Below are 23,885 nucleotides of genomic sequence, written 5' to 3'. Positions count from 1 at the left end.
AAGAAAAACAAAAAAAAACAGCCGAGTCATTTTTCATTTGCTGAGATTACACATCAGGGTGTGGGGCAGATGGTTTCAGTGAGGACCAGCTGTTGTGAAGCCGGCTGCTGAGAGCGAACAATATCATTCTGTCAAGTCTCCAAACCAGATCTGAGCCTCTCAGTCAGGAAAAGACTTACAGTAGAGGGAGTCGCTCAGGGACACACGGCGTGATGAATGAACAATATGGTTTCTCTTTCCTGGAAAAACTTAGCTAAATATAAAAATTGATTATACTGATATGCAGGGGAAAGACGGAGAGAGTGAGAGAGGTGGGAATGAGCTGGAAACAGCACATATTTATATCTCCATAGTGAATATAAATTTTCATATGGAAAGTGACAAGTTTGCCTTAGTGGACGTTTTTACGCTTTGTGTGATTAATGCTAATTAATGACTCTGTAATTTTAAAGGGCCCATTAAATTAAAATCTCAAAGAGTCAGGAGAGAAAAACGATGAGGTTTATTTATTTCCAGCTCTCGGAAAACTATAAATTCATTTCGCTAACAACCAACACACATTCTTGTAAAGCATTCTCAGTGAGGACACTCACAATAATATCCGGGATCTTTTATGACCAGAATTCCCGGTAATGTGTGTGGTTTGCATTTACACCGCACCTCAAAGTGTTACCGATGACGTAAAGTCAAAAAAATTTAACAAGGCAGTGGATCGCTTGATTGTGTTTGTTTCCTAAAACCTGTTTCATTTTAATAAATAAGACGTGGGCAGGGGAGTTGCAACAGAGCTTCAGGGCTCCGGTCGCTGACAGTGAGTCGGACCTTCTTTTGGAGAAAGTTTTTCCCCCTGGTAATTTTGGTGGAAATGCATCAAAGTTTTTCAAAATCCTGGGTTAATGAGACAAGTTCCTAACCCTTACCATCACAACTAAATGCCTAATCCCAACCCTGAAACCAAGTCCTACCCCATAATTAGCTCTTTTAAGGTGTGACAGACTGTGAGGAAAAGCCAAATTGTCCTCACTTCCTTTGGTTTAAGGGACACAGGGACACAAGTGGACTGAAAGAACAGTAAAGCTGCTAGTTACTGACTGTCCTCTCTGCCGTTGTGAAGCAGAGTCTGGCTCTGGCCACATTTTTCCCTCCATTCCTGACTGAGCCCGAGAGAATTTAGACCGGACCTGACCCGAAACCGACACGCGCTCTGTATTTAACTGTGTCAGAAGCTGACTCATTTACTCTTATTGTACTTGCACAGGTGTTTCTTAGCCTTTTATCTATGGTTACAGCAAACAACAAATGTTATCACTGCAGACAGGAGGAAGCAACTACGAGACACACAGGCACAAATTCACGTCCAACACACCTTATGATTTATCACAATAAGATTTCAGATTCCTTAATCAACAGCTGAATTGTAACCACTGATAACTACTACATAATCCAACCATCACGGTTTATTCTGAATTGGTTGGTGTGAGAAACTCACCTGAGCATAAGATTGGATGATGTGACTCTGGATCTCGTCCATGGTGTCGGTGCCGTAGGAAACTGTTCCCAGGTGCAGCCGCTTAAAGATCATTTCATTTTGTGTCAGAGTGCCTGCAAAGCCAAAAAAATATATATACTTCATCAAAATGTCTTACTTTAGAAACAAACAAAATCAGAGAAAATTCAACACCTACAGTACATGCTTGGTATGTACAGGTTTGACTTCTACCATCCACTTAACAAATAAATTGTTAAAATCTTTGTGATTTGTGGGCAAAGCAAAAGAAGATTTTCAAACTTTAACAAACTAAACAAGTACTTGATTAACCGAAAAATGCTTTGAAAACATGCCGAGACGTGGATAAAATAATGATTTATTCCACCACTACTGTTTTAACAAAACATAAAAAAGATATGAATTAATCTCTGACAGACCATAGTCAAGTGAGCACACAGCACTTGCAATGCATCATGGGACCTGCAACCCTCTCACTGACCTAATCTCATTTCCAATATGGACTGTGTGTCCTCTCTAATTAACAAACAAGACAAAACACTGCATCCATAAAGATGGAGTGAATGTTCAGACACTATGAAAAAAAAAGAGGAGAGAGAAACATTGAAAATGAGGGCAATGGCTTTGGTTTAATGGATGCCGGCTGCCAGAACGAGCGCTGATAGAGCGTTAAACCTGATTAGAGGGCATCTAACTTCCAAAAACATCAGAGCCACGGGGTTAAACAATTCTAATGGACTGATTGTTTGGTCCTCTCTCCGTGTGCTTTAACTATCAAACTGGATAAATCGGCCGTATAGTTAATCTATTCTTACCTAACTCAGAGGGCTGAGACAAAGAAGCATGTTGTGGCCACCACAGGTCTCTATCACTGTGACACAGTGGCCAGCATCAGTAAAGAGCGGCTATTTGTTATTGGAGAATCAGGTCATGATAGTGAAAAGAGACAAGTTTAAGGAGAACCAAAGTCTTATCCACACAGAAACAGAACTTTTTTTTTCTGTTTTTGTTCTTGAAAGTTTTCCATAAACATGCTATTATTTCAATTAATAGATTATTTTTGCATCAAAACAAACACTTTTATTTTGAAATTCTGCGACATATCTTCATATATATCATTATTTCAATATCTTTTTTTTGTCACTTGACCAGCTCCCTACTGACCAAACTATACACACTTTGACCAATGCTCTAAATGCTGTAGTACATATGCCAGACCTGTACGTGGCGCTGCAAGGCTGCCACAGAAATACACCAAAAACACAGAAGAAAACATGAAGCATGTGCATAAAGGATATATTACAATGTAACAGATATAGAATGAAGAAAGACCGGGCTTTGACAAATCACAGAACAGTTCAACGTAGACGTACCCGTCTTGTCTGTCAGCAGATAGACCAGCCGGCCCAGTTCTTCTGGGATGGTGCTGGTTCTCACCACCGTGCCGGGGATGTTTTCATCTTTCATGATCATCCAGCCGTACGCCGACTTCCCCATGTCCAGATTGACACGCAAGCTAACGATAAGGAGCAGAAGCAAAACAACAACAAACAATGAGTTGTCAGACTATATATCGACCTTGGTTAGTTTTAGCCACAGGATTCTTCGAAGGTCACCTGCAACCAGACACCTACTGGATGACACTAGCTGTCAATCATGCTGGTGAACACTCATATGTGCTGTGCTTTATTGTCTGGTTTTCCTCTTAAATGGGTATAAGTTACACAATCCTCATTGTATTCTAATAAAGAAGATCTAAAACTAGTGATTGAGACCATTTACTACTGAAGTCATAAAATCAAATTCCTCTCCCCCTGTTGACTTCTTAAGCTTCATTTTTAAACCAGAAGGCTGTGTCTATATCCATGTCATACATTGTCTATGATGAACTATTGTTGTGGTGAATGTTTAAAGTAAACTCAACAGTTTACCTGATGGGGATGATGTACGAGAAAAGCACGATGAATCGGAAAAGGTTGCGAAACCAGGGACCCACAAACCCCTGCAACGCTATCATCACAACAGCCAGAACCACCTGGGCCAGGAACAGGGCCTTGGTGAGGCGGTTCAGCTCCAGGTCCAAGAGGCCCACCTATTGGGGACAAGAGGTCAGAGGTCAAAACAAGCAGAAATTACAGCGAGCTGATAGGTAACTGGTATTTCTTTTTACATTTGCTCATGTGTCCAGTTTATTTTAAAAAGTAAAAGTAGGAGTATATCATGGATAATCCCCTCCACAGCTTACAAACAGCTGTTACGATTATACGAACAACACTTCAGTCCAGACTGGAGATTATCAGTAAATATCTTACTCCCTTTTTTTGACAACCTGCTCTAAAGAAGTCTCTTTATAAAATTACCATCTGCTCCTAAAACCTTCAGCACATGCTACACAGGGAGGAAAACAAAGCCAGTGAAAGACATTCTTAGCTGCGGGCTTTTATTATGCAAACTGTGTGTGTACGGCATAAATAAGTTTATTAGTGGCCCTACTTTGTGGTAAACTACAAACATGTCATGCTGAAGTATTGTCGCTGAATGCAACAAACAGTCAAAGGCCCTCAAAAATGGAGGAGGTTCCCATATTGAGATGGCTCTCAGGAAAATAAAAAAAAGGGAAGGGGGTCAGAGTTGTCTTATTTTTCGAGTGTATCTCCCAGCCAATGGAGCATGTGGGAAAAAGATGTCAAATAAAGAAGTGCCCTTCCCCTTTTCTGGCAGCGCTCACAGCAAAGCCCTGTACACAGAGGGCTTTCATCTGACACACCACGCTTACAAAAACAGCAGAACATAACATCTCTCCTCCCTCAAATAAAGGAACGTCTCTGAAAAGGAGGGGAGGAGGGAGAGGAACTTATAAAAAGCAGCAGAATTCCTACACTGACTAAACCGTGGGGGTTTTAGGCAGTGAAGTCCATTCCCCTGAGGACTGGGAGACCAGTGTGACTGATTTATCGGTTGCTGTTAAACTCCCAGTAGCGGACTGTGGAAAAAGGGAAAGGGTACGGCTGAGAGGGTGGTATCTCCCCACCCCAGTGCCTCACTACAAGGTTCATGGTTGACCAATTGAGAAAAATAGGGGGTTTGGGTGGATTAAAATGAAGAAAAATTAAGACAGTGCATGCCTGAAAAGCAAAGGATCCCCTTCTGCTTGAACAATGGCTGGTCTAAATTTTCCAGGCTTTGCCGGGGATCAGATGAAGTCATTATTCATTCAGTCATGGGGTGGGTGAGGGGGGTGGAGATAGGGAGGGAGGACTCAATTACCTCAACCTAAAGATGCTATCAATGAATAAAAGTGCATATTTTACCTCATTCATCTCCAAGCCATTAAAAAGAATGAAGAGAATGATTTAATGTGCTTGTGTGGCGTGTGTTTTTATCACATGGGTGAAATCTGGTGAAGAATTAAAGCTCCCGTGCGTGAATTAGGGATGATTTCAGGCTTTTCCAGAGTCACTGGAGATTATCGGACAAAATATTCGTAAAGCATTCCTATCCCGTTCAGTTGGGGTTGAACAAATATAAAAATACCTAATTGCGATTACTTTGAATACTGCGATTGAGATAACATAACATCATTTAAAATGATTACAGTGTGACATTTGTGCATTTCTGTGACAAACAAAGATGTTTTCTTCAGTCTATAGAATATGTGGTGTATAGGCCAGAACAAGATTTTATATAAAATGGTATATTTTTCACACATTTTGCCTTTAAGATATACTGCAACTCCTGAAAATCACATCAATCATCAATCATTTAGATTTTGATAAAAATTGTTGAGCCCAATGTTCAGCCTACAACAGTAGCTCAGTGGTAAAGTGAGTTGTCTTGCAACTGGAAGGTTGTGGGGTTGATTCCTGGCTTCGTCATGCTGATGTGTCCTTTGGGCAAGACAACAAACTCACTCACACTCGCTCTCTTCTCCTCTCACAACATTGCACACCCATACACTTGTCCTGTCTCTAGTATTGGTAAGGACAGTCTGGCTTTCTCAAAATATTGGTGGGTACAAGATGCGTTCAATGACCCTGGTAAATTCCATCACTTCAACTGGGATCCACAACATATTGAGCTTAGACAAATAGGCTTTGTAAGAGACATTCAAGACACCTTGTCAATTTTATCACTTTGCCAAACACACATCGCTCACTATACATTTTTTAATCAATGCAATCATTAATCAAACATTGTCCAGTTTTTTTATAATCAAAATAATTGGAGTGCCTGGATTGGGTAGAAAAATTGTTGCTTCTTTGGCAAACAAACAAAAAAATAAACACTGACAACAGCAAAATGATCAACCTTTTACAACCAAGCCCGTTCAACTCCCCCCATTTCCCCCCAGGCACAGATAAGTGTATACTTGTGTATATTCACTATGTTGTTTGTTTGTTGATTGTTCAACAATCAATCAACAATTGGTGTTGAAAATAAGCCAAAGTCTGGCTTTAAATAAGTTAATCCCAAAGAACATAAGCAGCATGTAGTGTATTGTTTAGTGCTTGTCTAGAAAATAAACTGGAATTGATTTGGAAATAAGAGAGAGAGAGAGAGAGAGAGAGAGAGAGAGAGAGAGAGAGAGATAGAGAGAGAGAGAGAGAGAGAGAGAGAGAGAGAGAGAGACTTGGATACGTGCGAACAAACAATCTTTTTGAGGAGTGGCTTCTTGTCAAATGACATTGTTCCGTCTCTGTCAAACAACACTGAGACAAAGAGTGAGAGAGTCTGCCTCACGTCCTGTCAGATTGATCAAGTGCAGGCATTGTCCTGGCTGGTGTCACTACAGATTATATGAGGCCAAAACGTTCCTGTGACTTTAGCCGCACTGTATCGACTTTCTCCCGCAATCTCCAGGCTCCGTATTGGCACTTCTGACATCATCTCCTTGAAATATTGAATTCCTCTCAGCTGGCGAGCTTACACAAAACAGTGGCCCCTGCAGTTCGACCGGCCACATCAGCGTTCTTAATAAAAGACACCGATGTCAAAACTGCGTTGCAGCAGAGAGAGGCCGTGTTGTGAGGTGCAGCTGCAGCTGTGGGTGTTAACTTTGCTTGTGCCGCTGAGATCCTGACCTGTGTCTATCTAGTGCCACAATCTTCCAGGTAAAAATCTTATATTTTCATTGATCCCCTCAATCGGAGGACAAAAGCGCTCGATGGGGATTCGGCGGGATTAGCTTTCTGCTGAAAATGTCATTTAAATCCTCGGTTAGTTAATTTCCCTTTTGGTTAATTAGCAACTGGCGCTGACCTTTAGCATTGACAGGCCCAACTTTATCTAGAGAGTCAAGGTTAAAAAAGCACCTTGCCACAGTGATTGATTAGTGATTAGAGGCAGGGGAACAAAGATGGCATGAGGGGAAGTTGGAACAGATGTTACTTTGTGTGAATGTTTCTTTTACCCTCGGCAGCTTTTTACAAAACATCGATGTCCACACTGGCATCACCTCACAGACCTTTGGTACTTTTGCGTTCAGTTCATTAAGGAAAAATGTGGAAAAATACAGTTATTTGTTGTCTGGCATGAAAAACCTGTGGAGGGTTTTAGGAGAGAATTTCCTGATGAAGATTGAGTGTCACAAATAAATTTAGCAAAGTAGGTTTGACAATGTGAAGGATTATTCGTTTGTCTGTTTGTCCCCAAAGTTTTAGAAAATCTTTCATTCACATTTTCACAGAAAATTCCTTACTATTGTAGAAATTGACCCTTTTCCCCCTCAACATAAATCAGAAACACAATCTAGGTGCAGCACAAAATTGATGATCTGTTAGGGCTAAGTGTTATATCCTGACAAGCTGTCCTGTTCGATGCTTTCATATCACTAAATATTAATTATTGATGGTGATAAAAGTCACACACTTTTTGTTGACCAAATCCTCCAGTTAATGATGTTAACAGAAAATTGGATTGTGCTGAATTCTTTTTATTAGAAATTAATTGAGTAATTATTGACATCGAGTAAAAATGGAAGAAACCAGAAAACAACAAAGATTACAGAGAGTTTTACAGAGTAAATTCATTATATTTCATTATTTTTAAATCCTTTATGAACCTATATTGTATTTTCCATGTAATTTATTGTGTACTGTAGTGCTTGATTGAGTTGCAGTATATCTCAAAAACCTCACTTTATATTGATGCACTGTAGAATATTATTTGCAGTAAAATCTAAGCCTTTATGCTTTTCTTTTTCCTTTGAGACAGTGAACATTTCTGTGTAATAGAAAAATGTCCTCTTGATTTGTTGAGACTTCCCTGACATTTCATTCACCAAATTAATATTTGGGGAGATTTTAAGCAGCAGATAATGAAAATAGCCAAAAAAAAAATACAAAATGTAAAGTCGTATATTCACCTTGTTCTTGGCGTAGGATGTGTTCAGGACACTTCTGGTCTCTTTGCCAGTGTAGATCACCACCCCTATCACCGTGCCTGCCAAGAGGAGAGAGACAAAGAAAGTAATGCTGCTCATTAACTGAACATCACCCCCACCATCTCACACACCTGCACACACACATACATGCACACACTCATCTTGGTCAAGTAAGATGAACTGCATGAGGGGAAACACAATAAGGCTGAGCTGAGGCAGTTTTGTCTCTTTGCCACTCAGAGCAACAGACAGGAGTTTAATACGCTTAGGCTCTCAAGGCCTTCAGCCACCCTATGGAACCTCATAAACCCTGATCAATATGCTTCCATCTTTATTTGCCAATTCATTACAGAGCCTTTATTACAAAGGATGAACGGGTCATTAATATTAAATGAGCTTAATGGGAGAGCAAAGGCGCTAATAAACCTAAATAATACCCCCCGAATTCCCCAAACTATAAAAACGGGGAAGTTACAAATGATCGGACAACAAAAAGAAGAAAAGTAAAGTGCAGCCGGAGAGAAAGAGAAAAGCAACCAGTGGTTCCAGCGTCTGAGGAGGGCGGTGATAGATTGCTCTCGTTGAGAAATATTAAGCAATGTGACAAATGGTGAGCGGCTCAGCGTGAGGCGAGGCTTCAGTTTGATTATGCGAGCGACTAATTCTCTCATCACAGCTGGACTGAGGCCTGTAAGTGTGTGAAAATGTGGTGAAATCTGGGCCAGTTCAAGTAGTGACAACGGCAGTGAAGTGTCTGTCAAGGAGAGGCTTATGAGGGACAATGACATTCCCCGAGCAGAGATGATGTAAGGCATCCAAGTCAGGCTTTCTGCCCGAGTCTGTGTATGCGTGTGTGTGTGTGTGTTTGTGTGTGTGTGTGTTTCTCATCTTCTGGTCAAGGTCAGGCCAGAAGATGAGAGCAACACCACAAATCAATGGTGCGGCCAACGCTGAGAGCGTCACAAACACTCTCAACTGACACAACTGTTTCTGTGGGGAAAGGCTTTGTTGAAGCGCGGGAGGATTACCTCGAGCTGTGGGTTTTTCTCAGACTTACTCAAACAAGAGCGCGGCAGTATCAAATGCAACATCCTCTAAGGTCAATGATGTGGATGATTCGAGCGGGGCTGCTGCAACTAAGGATTATTTTCATAATGGATTATAGTTGGCTGGTCCATAAACTGTCAGGAAAATGGTGAAAAATGTTGATCAGTGTTTCCCAAACTGCTAAATGATGATATTTACAAATCAGAAAATCACTTTTAATGATTTTTTTTTTATATGGAGCAGATAAATCAGAGAACTTCAAAATTATGTTTGTTTTTTTAAAAAAAACACTCAAAACAATTAAGTGATTATCAAAATAGATGGTGGTTAAATAAGCATCAATTATATATCAATTAATTGTTGCTGTCCTAGTTTCATGCAACACAACTTGAGCAGAAGACAAACGTGAAGTTGAAAATGGTGACTAAATTTCTGTTAAAGCTGTAGTAAGTAACTCTCTGTGTCTCTCAGTATAGCTGTGTACCACCCCTGCACTACTGCTGTATACACCCAATGCTCCCTCAGTCAGGTCTGATAGTTTTGCTTGACAGCGCAAATACTGTTATACAAAATAATTGCAGATCTCAATAAATCAGTCGACTGTGGTCAATCACATCTGCCTCGCCAACATACAGTACTAATACTGTATATATGATAATATTGCGAATTTCGATTATTCTGATGAGGATAATCCCACAAGAAAGTGTCATAATCTCCCACGATTTATCACAACAAAATAAAACGTGAAAATGTACAAGGACTTTGTTAGAAATTTGTCACTCACCAGATGCCACAACTGTACTCGCCCACAGAGTGTTTTCAATGCTCAGACTCTCGTGGATCTGTGGGTCTGCATCTTCCTACAGAGAAAAACAAACAAATAACTAGAATGAGTTACATTTTAAAAACCTTTCTTTTGTTTTTACAGCCTTTGTCACAGTGTGAGTCTCACACTTTCAGCCCGTGAACACAACCAAAGAGGAGAGGCAGAGACTTCCTCAATGAGGTGGATTTATTTCTGCAATTAGACGACCGTTAATTGGTATTGCTCAGCGAAGCCCTGGAGCAGATAAGCAAAACAAAAGAGGTCGTGAATTTTGCTTTTAGACTTAATGAGACAATTGATGCAATAAAATATAAAATTCTCTTATAGGAAACAAAAATCTATAGGAAATTTGTAGCTGAAATCAATGCTGGTAATCACTGTTTGACTGAACTTAATGACAGATCTTTTATGGTAATAAAATGTATTGAGGTTGGGTATGAATATCAGTATTTATAGTAGTGTCTTTAACAAAGTATATATTTTTTTCACATTTCCTGTAAAACTAGACAGTTTTTGTTAGAACTATTAAACTCTAATGCAGACAGCTGAAGGGGGAATCGATAAAGTGAACTATCGCGATATTACATGGACATTGAGACAGTGTCCACAACACCGCTAGTAAAACTGTAGGTGGCGTCCTACCAAACAAGGGCACATCAGTAGCAGCAAACCTGCTGCAGAACGTGATTAGAACGTGTCACTTGTACGTTCAGAATCAGTCGTTTATCATGGATGACGGATCGCCTTACGTGATTTCCGTATATTCCCGTAGCAGCCTCCACATTAAAACCACTTGAAGAACAGCAACCAACTCAGATTAGCGGCCGGAGACGCCAGAACTTAATTTCTTTCTTGCAGACAATTCAAGCACTTTCCATGACCCATGTCTATGTAGGCATGATACTTTCTTTTTATAATTTACTCCATGAGGGATTAGTAAAGTCATTCTGATTCTGGTTAACGTATTGTTTTTGTATTGTATGTATTTATTTAAAAAAAACGAACATAAAGGCTCAGTTACGTCAGTACACATCCGGAGCAGAATGACTGGGCGCTCCTGTGCCATTCATTTCCACAAGCACCTGACACAGCTGTGCAGACTGTAGTGATACAGTAGCCTCTTTATAGATACGTTCACTAGATTTGGCACGGTGATAGAGGCTCCTTTTAAAAACAGTATAGAGAGTGCATGTAGATGAGATTTCAGTGATAAATATGCCCCTGGAGAGCCTCCTGTTTCACCCTCCCCACCCTCCCGTGTTTCAGCCCTCTCACTTAAATAAAGACGAATTCTGAAAATGGCATGAGTCAGGAGTGCAGAGTCAAGGCTCCAGTTTCGGCTCAAATGGCTTCCCTGATATGATAATTATGATACCTAAGCACCCACATCCTGTCAGACCACTCACAAATGGGAAGAGGTGCATGAAAAATAAATGGCAGATTGCAGCAACGCTTGACCGCTCTGACATTGGCATCATAACTGCACAGGGTCTCGATTAAAGACCACACAAACAAAGCCACAATATCCGCCTTTTAAAAAAAAGGGAAAAGAAAAAGAAAGGGGGGGGGGGGAGAAAAAAGAACCCCTCATAAATAGGTAAGTTCATTTGCTGTAGATCTGTGGGAACCCATTTTTTTTCTCCCATCCTGCTCAGACTAAAAGCACACGCTATGCAAAGGAAGGCCGCGGAGGATGAATGAGCGGAGGAAGTGCTCGCTCACTAAGCCTGGTGTGTGGCCAAGAGTGAAGACGGCCCACAAAGCCTCCCTTTGTACCGGAGCTCTCCTCTCTGTGGGGGCTGCACTAATCTCCTATTAATAAAAAAAAAAGACGAGAAAAAAAAAGAAAGGAAGGAGGGGGAAGAAGGAAAAAAAAAATCACTGAGCAACAAGCAAGACGGGATGGATGGAGCTGAAGCAGCGAGAACCTGCCTGTGATGTAAGAGGCATGTCTGCAGGAGATAACAACGGGGCCCAGATGGACACACAAGAGCTCATTGTTGCCTCATGTCAACATATTGCGGTGATACACATCTTCTACGTCAATTCAGCTTCTATAGAAATAATCCGCATGTGCTTGAGATTTGTTGTTCGGGTTATAAATATGTCAACGTGCAACTGTACCCTGGTGAAGTTGCCCTCAAAGCTGTGGATGTCCAACTGAGGCCTCTGGGCGTAGACGTAGGCGTTGATGGAGAACAGGTCCTGAGACAAGGGAGGAAAAAAAGAAAAGAAAAGGTCTCAATCAACTTTACTACCCTGGTTTTTAGGGCTGACACAATGAATCGATCAATTACAAAATGAATCGCTGACCATTTTGATGATTAATTATTGGGTTTGAGTGTTCTCTGATTTCTTTTCAGCTTCTTAAATGCAAATAAGAAGCTCCAGATAACTAAGTACTCCCTTAAAACTAAATAATTTAGGTTTGTGGAAGACATTTGAAAACATCTTAAGTTCAAGGTTTGGGGATCACTGATGTTGAAAATTTATGAAATGTTATGGACCAAATGGCAAACTTAATCAAGAACATAATCAATAGATTAATCGATTATGAAAATAGCCATTACATAATTGCAACTCTACTAGTTTTAACACACACAATTAAACATTCAGCCTTTTGTTTACGCACAGTCCCTTTAGGGGACTGTGCGTTTATAAAGGATAAATATATCACCAGGAATAACATAATCATGTTTGATCAGCTTGACCAAAACGCCTCAAAGAAGACACATCATCCCTATGACCTGTCAAGCACCAAACACCGGCCTCTTTTCTCCTCATAATGGAGGGAAAATTGATTGTAAACATTAAATAATTCAGGCAGGCGAGTCGACGGCCCTCGCTCGTCCTCAGATAGTGTTCTCCTGGTGAGAACATGGGCAGAGCGGTTAAAGAGGAGCAGGGAAGATTATTTTACTGAAACCCCAGTGGAGAGTAACGTTGCTCCAGCGTTTTCAGAGACTGTGTAGAGTCTGAGCACAATGAGAGGCAGAGATGTGGCCGATGAAGGCCACAGTCTGAAAGACACTGGACTCACAATAAAGTTTTAAATGTTTCCATGATCTTACATAGTACAGCTTTAAATTGGTTCAATTTGTCTCCAGAAGAAACCGAGATTGAGTCAAAACTCTCAAATATTATTTGTTTCCTCTATGGTTAAAAATAACTGATTAATAACATGACATGATGGAAAAAAGTAGGCTAAACTGAGGATAACTTGTCGGGATTCATGAAGCCCAATCATGAAATTACTTACCGAAACTTTGACCACATATAGAGGCAACAAAAACTCCACTTAAATATTGCCTTCAGTTAAAGGGGGATTTTTCTGTCACGAGTTTCCATCACAACACAAACAACTTTCTTAGCAACAACAGAAAACGTCTTTGTCTGTTACGGAAGATTCAATGCACTGTCGTGTATCCATACCCCGACTGCTGGGAGTCTCTGTGTGCAGCCAACAGCCACTTTCAGTTTCCAGTCTGTTTCTCCGTCCAGCTGATCTGTTCTGATGAAACACGAACCTGGACACAAATACAGACAACAGTGTCAAGACTGTCACAGTTTAAACTTGGAAATAAATGTCTGTTAAAATAAAAGTGCCTTTAAATATTCCCAAATATCAATATCCCACATTGTTCCTTGCATTTGTTCATATTAAATTAAAAAAATGTTTTATTGCTATTTCTGTAACATCTAATTATATTTTGAATAGTTGAACTAGGATTTTTTGTGTTTGAGAAATTATTGAGAATTACATGTGTTACAATTAATCTGCATTAAGCTGTAAAAAATAAAAAATCAGTAAATGCGTTCAGTGACCCCCAAAAATTAATGACAGAGCTGCAACTAACGATTATTTTCATAGCTGATTAATCTGTCCATTATTTTCTAGATTAATGTTGAAAAATGTTGATTAGTGTTTACCAAACCCAGAAATGATGATGCTCTCAAACGTCTTGTTTTGTCCACAAATCAAAATTATTCAGTTATAATGATTTCTTTGTTAAATGGAGCAAAGAAACCAGAAAATAATCACGTTTGAGAAGCTGAAAACACTCCGATTAATCAATTACCAAAATAGTTGACGGTTAATTTAGAAATCGACTAACAATCGAATAATTGTTGCAGTCCTGGTACATGCTGTTTAAATGGTGATGAACTGGCAGAGGTGCATTAGCAGAGAGGCTGTGGAGCGGAGGCTGCGGCTGCTGTGGACACCGCAGGGTCTGATAAACGTTGAGCAGTGGTGACCTGCATTGATCTGAGCTAATATTACATATGAAACTGATGGATGAGAGCAACATATCTGACAGCGGGGGTAAAGGGCAGCGATAAAGCATCCATGGAGGGCTAACTATGATGGAAAACACTAACACAAGTGGATGATTCATGTCTTCCCTCTGCTGCAGTGGCACTTCTCACATAACACCACTGCAGTGTGTGTGTGTGTGTGTGAGAGACCAAGGGTGTGAGAGAGTGTTTATGTATGTGTGTGAGTGTGTCGGAGGCATAAAGACATCAACAACTTCCCGTCAAAGCGTATTGACACATGGAAGATTGATGGAAACGATGTCCTCAGAACATTTCCTGCGGATGCCCCTCAGAAAAGAGCTGGGATGTGGCACAGCTCATTGATTAATTGGAATTTGCATCATCGGTCACTTGCACATTGCAAAATACATCATATGAATCGCACGCTGCCTCGATCGGACGATGTGAAAGGACAGGAAGTGCAGGGAAAAGATCAGAACGCAGTGATAACAAATGCCACAGGGCAGCGAGAGTTCAACATATCTATCGATAAATGCAAGGAATGTCTTCGTCTTAGGTGGACGACGGCCTTAGCTCAATTAAACTGTGCATGTAAACGTACTGTGTGAGGATAAAGAGGTAGATGATGGATGGATGTTTAGGGTGGTGTTGTAAAAATATGTACTCCAAAACTGTAGGAGCTTTGTAGAGAAAAATATTTTAAATGTGAATGTTTTCTCTTTTTTCTTTGCTCGATATAACTGAATAATTTTAGTTTGACCACATCATCATTTCCAGGTTTGGGAAAACACTGATCAACATTTTTCCACAGTGCAGAAGCATTGGATATTCTTGTCTGTTAATCACACATCTGAAACTGAATATACTGTTGATATTCTGTTTCACATTCCATCCACTACATCCACAGATTATATTGCATTCGGTCGCTCATATACATATCTAGTATCATAGTATTTTATTTACTTTCTGTAGTATATATTCACAATTCTTATTCTGCTGTTTCCTCTCATTCATATTTATGTTTTTTCCTTTTTTGGAATAATTGTTTCTGACTGTAATTGTTTCATGTAGCGGCTCATATAGTGGCATTAGGAAAGAATGTTATTTTTGTCAATAAAGCCTTTGAAACCTTTGAAATTTCTGTCAAACACGTTTACTTGACAGCCTTCAAACTTGGCAAGTGACCAACTAAGAGCACCAGTGTGTACAATGCCAATTTAGCTATTATTTGGATAAGAAATACATGAGATATCGGTAGAAATATCGCTTTTACCAATACAAAAAACAGGGACATATTGAAAGAGTATTACTCACCGTTTTTCTCTGACGTTCTGAGGAATATCATGTCTGCAGGAATCCTTTGGTTCTACAAAACAGAAGGAAAAATAGAAAGAAAAAGAAGATTGTAAATAGCTGCGCGTTATTGAGCTACTGTGGCAAAAGCCTTTGGAGTCTTCCTGAATAATTAAGGGAGGTCAATACTTTGACCGGTGGGTCATTTTTTTTAAAGTCTATCGAGAGCAGTAATGGAAATTTAACTTGTCCACTTGAAACAAAAGCTCAAACACGGGCGAGTTTTAATGTTTCAAAAGTGCAACCACAGTTACAGCGACAACAAATGTGTAACCAACACTGTGGACTGGCCTTTAAAATGTCCCCTTTTATTTGACCTTAAAAGATTAGTGTTTCATCCTGAAAAACTCCTATTATAACAGGGCGGTGCAGTCACAGCTAATAAAACATAAAGGTACTCACACACTGAACCGCGGAGTCATTAAAACCACTCTGTATCACAAAGTTAAAGGGGGAAAAAAATCCCTGTATCCACCTCCTTAATAAGATTAGCCCCGAAATGTAAAGATCCAGTGTGAAAGAATTAGTGACATCTAATGGTAAAAGTGCAGATTCTAACAAAGTGCAAAATAAGGGTTCTTCTTTTTGTTTTTGCTAGCAAAGCGTAAAATGCACATTCAGACTGGTTTGTCCATCCAGGCTGCTGTAGGAACATGGTAGCCTGCTCAAAGCAAGGCCCTTGCCTAAAGTACATATAAAAGTTTATTTTAAATTGATTATACATATAGAGATGTTTGCTCATAAACCTTCATAAATGTTCTGCTTTAGACCTTTAATGATTTCTCTTTGACCCAAATTGAACTCTTTCAGCAACTTTCAGTTAAATTGATTGTTTTTGGTTGTTTTGCTGACAGACAGCTAACCACAACTTTCAGGATGGAAGGCCAGAATCTGCCACTGCAAAAATTTGCTTGGCAAGAATACTTGAAAGAAATCTGGTTTCCTTTATTCTGTCATGTGACTTAAAACAAAGTTGTTGTTTTTTTGTTTTTAACAAGCAAACACTTAAGTTACAATTTCTTATATTTGCACACAATTTGCTGTGAACGTAACCAGGAACCACAGAAGCAGCTACACATAAACAGATAAATACACTCATATATGAAACTTTGACCAAAAGTGTTCTTTCACCTTCTCAACAATGATCAAGTCTCCCACTTGAATGTCTGAACTCTTCACTTGAATTTTACCTGAGGAAGAAGAACACAGGTTGCATAAAGATAAACGTCAATAACAACAAGTCACGGCCCACGGGCCACATGTGGCACCCAAACTGATTACATATGGCTGACCATTAATATCATGTTATAATGAAAATATGGCCCGTGACCTCCTCTTCATTTAAAGGAACAGCTGCCAGCAAGGTGATAGAATAAAGACAAAATATAATACTAAATATAATGGCTGGCAATATTATGGCAATAGTGATAAAAACAACAGCTCTATTTTGTTGTATCGTGGATCATGTATCGCATATCGTATCGTGAGGCTCCCTGTGATTCCCACCCCCATAAAGAGGCTCAGTCAATTTTATTTCCCCTGTATACGCTGTGACCCTCGTCCTCCTCTTTCTTCTCACTTGAGCACACACTGGGTGTGAAAGCTGCCTCCTCCGCCACAGTCACAAATATCACACAAGGGGATTTTACCACACTTCCAACAAAGGAACAGATCTTAGATCATACGGTCTCAAGAAGTCGAGAGAGGAGAGAAAGAAAAAAAAAAATCAATGCAATTACAGCAAGACGAATGACTTCAGTTACAAGTGTAGATGCAGTGGGGTGTCGTCTCTAAATTGCACGGGGGAGCAGCTCGAAATATCCGTTATCATAACGTCAGCAAACAGTTCCTGGCACGAGGAGGAGAGTGGAAAGATATCATTCAATCCCCCTCACTCACCTCTGACTGTCAGCTTGCTGTAGAGTTGGGAGTTCATCTCTTTGTCCCGTCGGTAGCGACGCATCTCGTCCACGGCCTCTCGCATCATCGTAACGGCCAACACAAAAGCCTGAAGGACAGAAGAAGAAGAAGAAGACCGTTTCATTTTACTTATTTTCGGACAGAACACTGAAATCAATACACTCTACAATAAATAAACTATTAAATTAATCAACATTTCACGAGTTCAACACATGACAACACCTAAAAAACACAAGGGCTCCAATGATGAACTGGTTATTAATCAATTCCTTATTGAATCGTGTAATAGGATGAATAGGATGATTTTTTTAATGATTAAATAAGTTCTTAAATGTGAATATTTCCCGTTTTCTTTGCTCTCACATCACAAAGAAATCATTAATATTGATACATTTTGGTTTGTGGAAAAACATGACATTTGAGAACATCATTGTTTCCATGTTTGGGAAATACTCATAAACATTTTCTGACATTTATGTGACAAAATAAGAAAAACTACAGTGTATTTACCAGAGGCGCCCAGTACGTGTACAAATATCCAATTTTCAGTGATGGCACAAACTGGGAACAGGCCACAACCAGAAAGTAGAGATTCAGGAAGAACTTGAACTGCTGGTAGAGAACCTGAGAAGAGACGAGAGGACAAGGATCCAGCAAGGGTGAGACAAACAAGTCAGAAGTCAGTAGGAAGACAAAGAGTATGCAACAACAATTCAAAGTATTATAAAAGTATAATGCATGTTAATGCTACAACAACTCCTACAGTAGTGCAACACATGGACAATAAGATGAAAAACTCAACCAGACTTGCAAAGTTCTGCTTTAAGATGTTGCTGCGATATACATATCTGAACTTATTAAATGGGATTTTCCATGTTGCATTTAAACTACCTCCAAATTTGTAATCTGGATCAGCTCTGGATGAAACTTAATCTGATAGTTAAGTGTCTGATCCTGCATACACATGTGTTTTGAGATACAGTTTTGCCCATTATAAGAGATTTTTGTGACATCATCAGTGGTTAGAATCTTGACAAAATTGTATGGGAGCATACTTGGTTGCTAACCTACGTGTAACAACAAGTTCAGATTGATTCGTCAAAAGCTGTAGACAGGAAGTTGCTAACAGAAGGACAAACTGACATATAAACTCACGGCGATGACAACATAAAAAAAAGAGAATAAAACAGATCAACTTTCTTATTCACTTACACCAAAGTGCCAACTGTAACTTCCTGACACCTCGTCGTTAATGGGCTATATATCAACAGTGAGGGAGGAGCTTTAAGTATTCTATTCATCTAAGGTCACATTTTGAATAATGTTTGCAATAATGAGAGTCTAGTGTCTGGTCACAGATTATCAGAGACGATGTGATCAATGGACGACGCGCTTCGGCTAATGAACCCCCCTGACCTTTAGGGGGGGAGAAACGCACACTGCTAAACTTAATTTGTGTGCATTAAATAATTCAAAGAACGGGGGGTGGAGCTGTTTTGTTCCACATCGATGAGAATATCTACGTCTCTAATAGACAGTTGACATTTTATGGCCCGAGCCAAAGGTGGCCCTCTTAATCATGGAAGCGGTTGCTTTTTAATAAGTAACTGATGGATCCCTAATGTCTCCTACAGTGGAAAACCCTTAACCCTAATGACAGGATGCTTAACAAATAGATCCAGCACATGCTACTGTGCCTCACATACTGTTAATGAAAGGACAAACCATGCACGGTAAAGGTTATTACGAGTGGGAACATGGAAGCAATAAAAAGCCCATAACTGCTGTGTTTGAAGCAAAGATCCCAAACAAAAAAATTATGTTACGTAAGAGGACACTAATGTGGTTCTGTGAACGCTGACTCACCCCAGGCACGAAGGTGAAGACGTTGTACTTCTGGTTTTTGATGCCATTTCTCGGATACTTCTCTTCGCATTTCTCCGGGCAGCCGAGCCAAACCGTCCGCGCTTTCAGCTCCTTCCTCCTCCTGAATGCATGGGCCAGGCAGTCGCAGCAGCTGAGGGGGGAAAAAAACAAGACATTAATACTGATTTGTGTAAGTAAAAGGAAACTTAAGGGACAGGAAATGACATCAGCCACAGAGGCTACTGGGAGCTAACAGCAGTTAGCATTTGGAAAAGTGATCATTTGCAGGCTCTAGCAGGCACATTGCCGTCATATTTAACATGTATCCACTGGGCAGATAAATCCTCTGAGGCTGGAAGTTTGCCAAGAATACAACTTATCGCAGACTTCTTAGACTTCCGGTTTTCAGATACCGTTTCCCTCGCCTGCACTCTCACATTTTTACGGACAAAGCCAAGCTCCGCGAGACAACAATTCCAGGAATTTAGCGCATTGTGACGTCCCAATGAGCACGGAAGTCAACATTGCGTGTTTTATCTCCTGTACTTAGACTGAGGAGGACCACAAAAACATGAGTGAGTCATATTTTTCACACTTTGCCAACTGAACTGAGACCTCCAGTGTCCCAAATATAAAGAATTAATTGATTAAAAAGTTGATTTAGCATAATATGGGACAATTCAATAAATCAGATACTGCGACTATTCATGATAGGATATCAGTCACTGGATTGGATATCGGAAGGATAAAAATTCTACTGTTTATATATCGCTTGCTTCACTATGCACAGACTGTGAAAACGCAAATCGTAACTCCTAGACCGTTTGTGGTATTTAGAAAATTATATAACTATAGACTGGCGATCTATCCAGGGGTTGTTCCAGGAACATATTTGACAATTCTACAGCCATAAACACTGTTCTCAGTCCAAATACAAGCCTGACCCAGAGCTTTACCATTCCAAAACATACTGTACCAAGCCCCACCATACCATGATGAAAAAATGGCATTCATTTCCTTGTTCTAACATAAGCACCAGTCCTCTCTTATAGAACATAGCGATGTGCATTGTGCAAAACTAAAAGAAAGAAAAAAGAGATAACTTGTATGTTGACGTTCACTTTTTAAAAAAAGTGTTTGACTTTCTATCAACCTGCTAATGACTACACTGGAGCTTATCTAGCATATCTGATATCAAACACAAACACAGCAGCGTAGCGTGTGGGGGTAAATTACAATGAGAGCGGCTCGATGTGAGCATGACCTAACCTGGCACCTGGGCACCGTCATGCTGATCGACCTGGCTTTTCCACCTTTTAAGCAAGTTGGCAAAACATGAAACTAAATAAATCAACTCTGGTTTAAAAAAATATAAAGCGCCTTGTTTGTATTGGCCTGGATTTGCCGTGTTCTCTGTGCACAAGCCGTCCAGATTCATAAGAGCGATTATTTGAGCAAATGAATGCTATTCAAATAATATGCCATTTGAACAGTCGGGGCTTATTCAGTGTGAATTATTTGTGTTTTATAATCCCACACTAAGCACACATAAAATTACTGGAAAGCATCAAACTGGTCAGCTGTGAAAAATCCGATTTGTTCATTAGTCGGGGGAGGGGTGGGGGTGGTTGTTCGGGGAGGGCTGGGGATCAATATGCGGCTTCAACAGGAGATGCATCGCTGACAACAAAAAAAACAAAAACCATACATTCTATGAAATTGCTCTGTGGGTAAATGTTACTTTCTGGGCAGTGGAGTGCTGCACAAACATTTGTTTATTACTGTGACACTTTATTGTTCTGGCATAAACAAACACTCGTCTCTGAGCCAGAGAGAGAGGGAGAATGAGAGCGAGAGACGGGAGCATCTTTAGAGGACAAAACCTGTCAAATGAATCATTAGCTGGATAAACCGCCCTCCCTCTTCTGTTTGACCTGAAAATCTTTTTTGGACTGATGATGCGCATCAAGGAACTCGACCAAAAATATGCCCTTATCCTCCCTTTTCACTTCACGCACAGCTACCGGAGCGTTGGAAATCCAAGCTGATCGTCACAGGCAGACGTACTGACATTATACACCGAACATACATTAACTGAATGACAAAACAGTGGCAGCTTCCACAGTCCTAATGGAGGTGAAAGGTGCAGTGTGTAAAATATAAAGTAAATCATTTTCATATGGAATAAGTGTACAATCACCTGATTGTATGAATTCTTGTTTTTTATTACTCCACAATGAGACTTTAGGTTAGGGTTTTCTGATTTTTCAGCTTCTTAAATGTGAATATTTTCTGGTTCTTTGCTCCATATAACGAAGAAATCAGGAAATGTTTTTTCTCAAAGACATTAGAGAACATCATCATTTACAAGTTTGAGGAACACTGATCAACATTTTCAAACAAGTACTGGACTAATCGCCTTTTTTAAGGCTTGTTTTATGATTTCTAAAAATCAGCATATTGTTTGACCTATAGTGTCTAATTTCTTTGAAAAAGAACACTTTACCAACGCATGATTAGTTTAGAATATATTAATAATGAGAGTCATACCTGCCACAGAGGACTTTCCACCCTCCGAGTAGAAACCACCCTAAACCTCTTTGTCTCTGATGGACTCTGGCCCGGGGCAGCGTCTGATAATCGCTCTCATCATTCTCAAAGCCTTCCTCCGACATCATCAGTGGCATTTCATCCAGGTTAGACGGCTCATCTTCTACAGAGTATCTGTGAGGACAGTAAGCAGCGATTAGAAATGTCATAACGACACAGGATACGACGCAGAAATGAATTTCCCTTTAGTTAAAACAACACAAATCAACGCGTACGTCACTGTAAATGTGAACCCAGGTTTATTGATTATTAATTGGAAACTAAGGGTGTCACTTTTAAAAAAAAGAAAATCAAGTTCCAACATATATTTGATTAAATGCTGTTTCTTCAAAGATATTTGGATTATTCTCCACCCCGTACAACAGTAGCAACAACTAGATGCAACCACAGTTTACAAACACTAGTCTGGAATCCATTGTCTTCTCTGTCTTGTATTAATTAATCGTCAACTATTTTTTTTTCCAATAATCAAAAACAAAAATTCTGATTTTTTTCAGGTTCTTAAATGTGTATATGTTCTGGTATAATTGCCCTAATTGACAAAGCAATCATTCAAACTGAATCATTTAGGGAACATCATCATTTACAGGTTTGAGAAACACTGATTTTTCAACATTTTCTGACATTTTAAGGACCAAACAAATACTCGATTCATGGAGAAAATACTCATTGGATGCAGTTTTACACATGGCAATATTATAGTGTCCTGAATTTCATTGGAGAGTGTATATGTTGCAAAGCAGAACACAGGACTCCAGCACTAACAAACAAAACCTGCTGATCAACATACACAGCTAAAGTAAACACTGTGCTGTTGATCGTGGGAAGCAGTCACTTTTCATCTCATTTAAATACAGGAAGAATACTTTTTTTTTAGATGCTTCCATCACCTTCAGATGTATAAAAGTCACGACTCACATCGGGGCGGTTTAATTTGACCCCCATCCAAAAAGCCACGTATCAGACACTGCTTATCAGTAGCTAAACATGAGAATCATTTGTGATTGTAAACAAAGGCTACGTATCAGCAAGAACACCGCTGTCACAAGAGCGTTAATCACGGACCACAAGACAAAGAAAAGTGAATAAAGAGGGAGAAGCAAAAGTGACGTCAATCGCGCCGAGGCTCAAATTTCAGTTTCTGTTCTCTGCCCTCTAAAAATAAATCAATCCATCTCTCTACAGATTCCATCTTTGTCCAAGTTCTCACATCACTACAGCAACCAGTGTGTATTTTAAATATGATACCGGTTAAAATAGAAGTACCAGGGGTGTTTCAAGAGACTATGGGGGCCACGTTCATTAAGACATGGACAGTCTACTCTGCTAATTTTCATTAGAAGAAATAAGATTCATTCATTCATTCATCGTCTACCTCTTTATGCTGAACATGAGGGTCGTGGGAGGCTGAAGCCAATCTGAGCTGATATTCACACCTACGTTCCACTTAGAGTGTCCAATTAACCTCTGCATGTCTTTGGACTGTGGGAGGAAACCAGAGTACGGGTCTTTCTGCCGTAAGGCAACAGAGCTAGCCACTACTACTAAGAAGAAGATAATTTGGTTATTTAAAGATTTCAATCTTGTAGAAATCTAGATGGAAAATCAATACAGACCGGTTCAGGTCAGAATCAATAAAAGTTAAAGAATAACCAACCAAATTGTCAGTAATGTTTTATTTGAGAACCTGAGTAAATTGGGTAAGAGTCGAGCAAAGGCCAAAATAGTATAATTAATTGATTGAACAATTGATTGATTATTTTATTGGTTGATTGGTATGTGGGTAGGTAGTTGAAATAACTCAATTAATCTTCAACAATTGTATTTAGAAAATCTAATAAAAGGTTGGGGTGTATTTTTTTATTATTATTTCATTTTCAGCTTCTAAAATGTAGATATTTTCTGGTTTCTTTGCACCATAAAACAAATAAATAAAATTGAACAAAAACTGAAATGTTTTGGTTTGTGGACAAAAACGAGACATCGAGTTGTTGTGATATTTGAAATAATCTAGATGTTAAGTGATTTAAGGCTCATTATCAATTAATCTGACGAGTATTTCCTCGATTTGTACACGCTTGGTCCATAAAGTGTGT

General features: G+C 39.6%; 1 protein-coding gene across 2 annotated transcripts in view; it reads right to left on the bottom strand.

Moving 5' to 3' along the window:
• Window positions 1–23,885, bottom strand: part of atp9b (ATPase phospholipid transporting 9B) — a gene marked incomplete at both ends in the record, with an annotated part of 40,868 nt that overhangs the window by 15,842 nt on the left and 1,141 nt on the right. For both annotated transcript variants that reach the window (XM_083899955.1, XM_083899956.1), the window contains 13 exons: window positions 1,490–1,602; window positions 2,881–3,023; window positions 3,439–3,599; window positions 7,872–7,948; window positions 9,721–9,796; window positions 11,887–11,967; window positions 13,195–13,289; window positions 15,355–15,406; window positions 16,525–16,583; window positions 17,293–17,401; window positions 17,824–17,937; window positions 19,180–19,330; window positions 21,730–21,903. In XM_083899955.1, coding sequence (XP_083756081.1) covers window positions 1,490–1,602; window positions 2,881–3,023; window positions 3,439–3,599; window positions 7,872–7,948; window positions 9,721–9,796; window positions 11,887–11,967; window positions 13,195–13,289; window positions 15,355–15,406; window positions 16,525–16,583; window positions 17,293–17,401; window positions 17,824–17,937; window positions 19,180–19,330; window positions 21,730–21,903 — 1,405 coding nt within the window. The remainder of the gene's footprint in view (window positions 1–1,489; window positions 1,603–2,880; window positions 3,024–3,438; window positions 3,600–7,871; window positions 7,949–9,720; window positions 9,797–11,886; window positions 11,968–13,194; window positions 13,290–15,354; window positions 15,407–16,524; window positions 16,584–17,292; window positions 17,402–17,823; window positions 17,938–19,179; window positions 19,331–21,729; window positions 21,904–23,885) is intronic.

Source organism: Microchirus variegatus, assembly GCF_963457635.1.
Source record: "Microchirus variegatus genome assembly, chromosome: 13".
Taxonomy (NCBI): domain Eukaryota; kingdom Metazoa; phylum Chordata; class Actinopteri; order Pleuronectiformes; family Soleidae; genus Microchirus; species Microchirus variegatus.
This window is presented reverse-complemented; position numbering and strand designations above follow the sequence as displayed.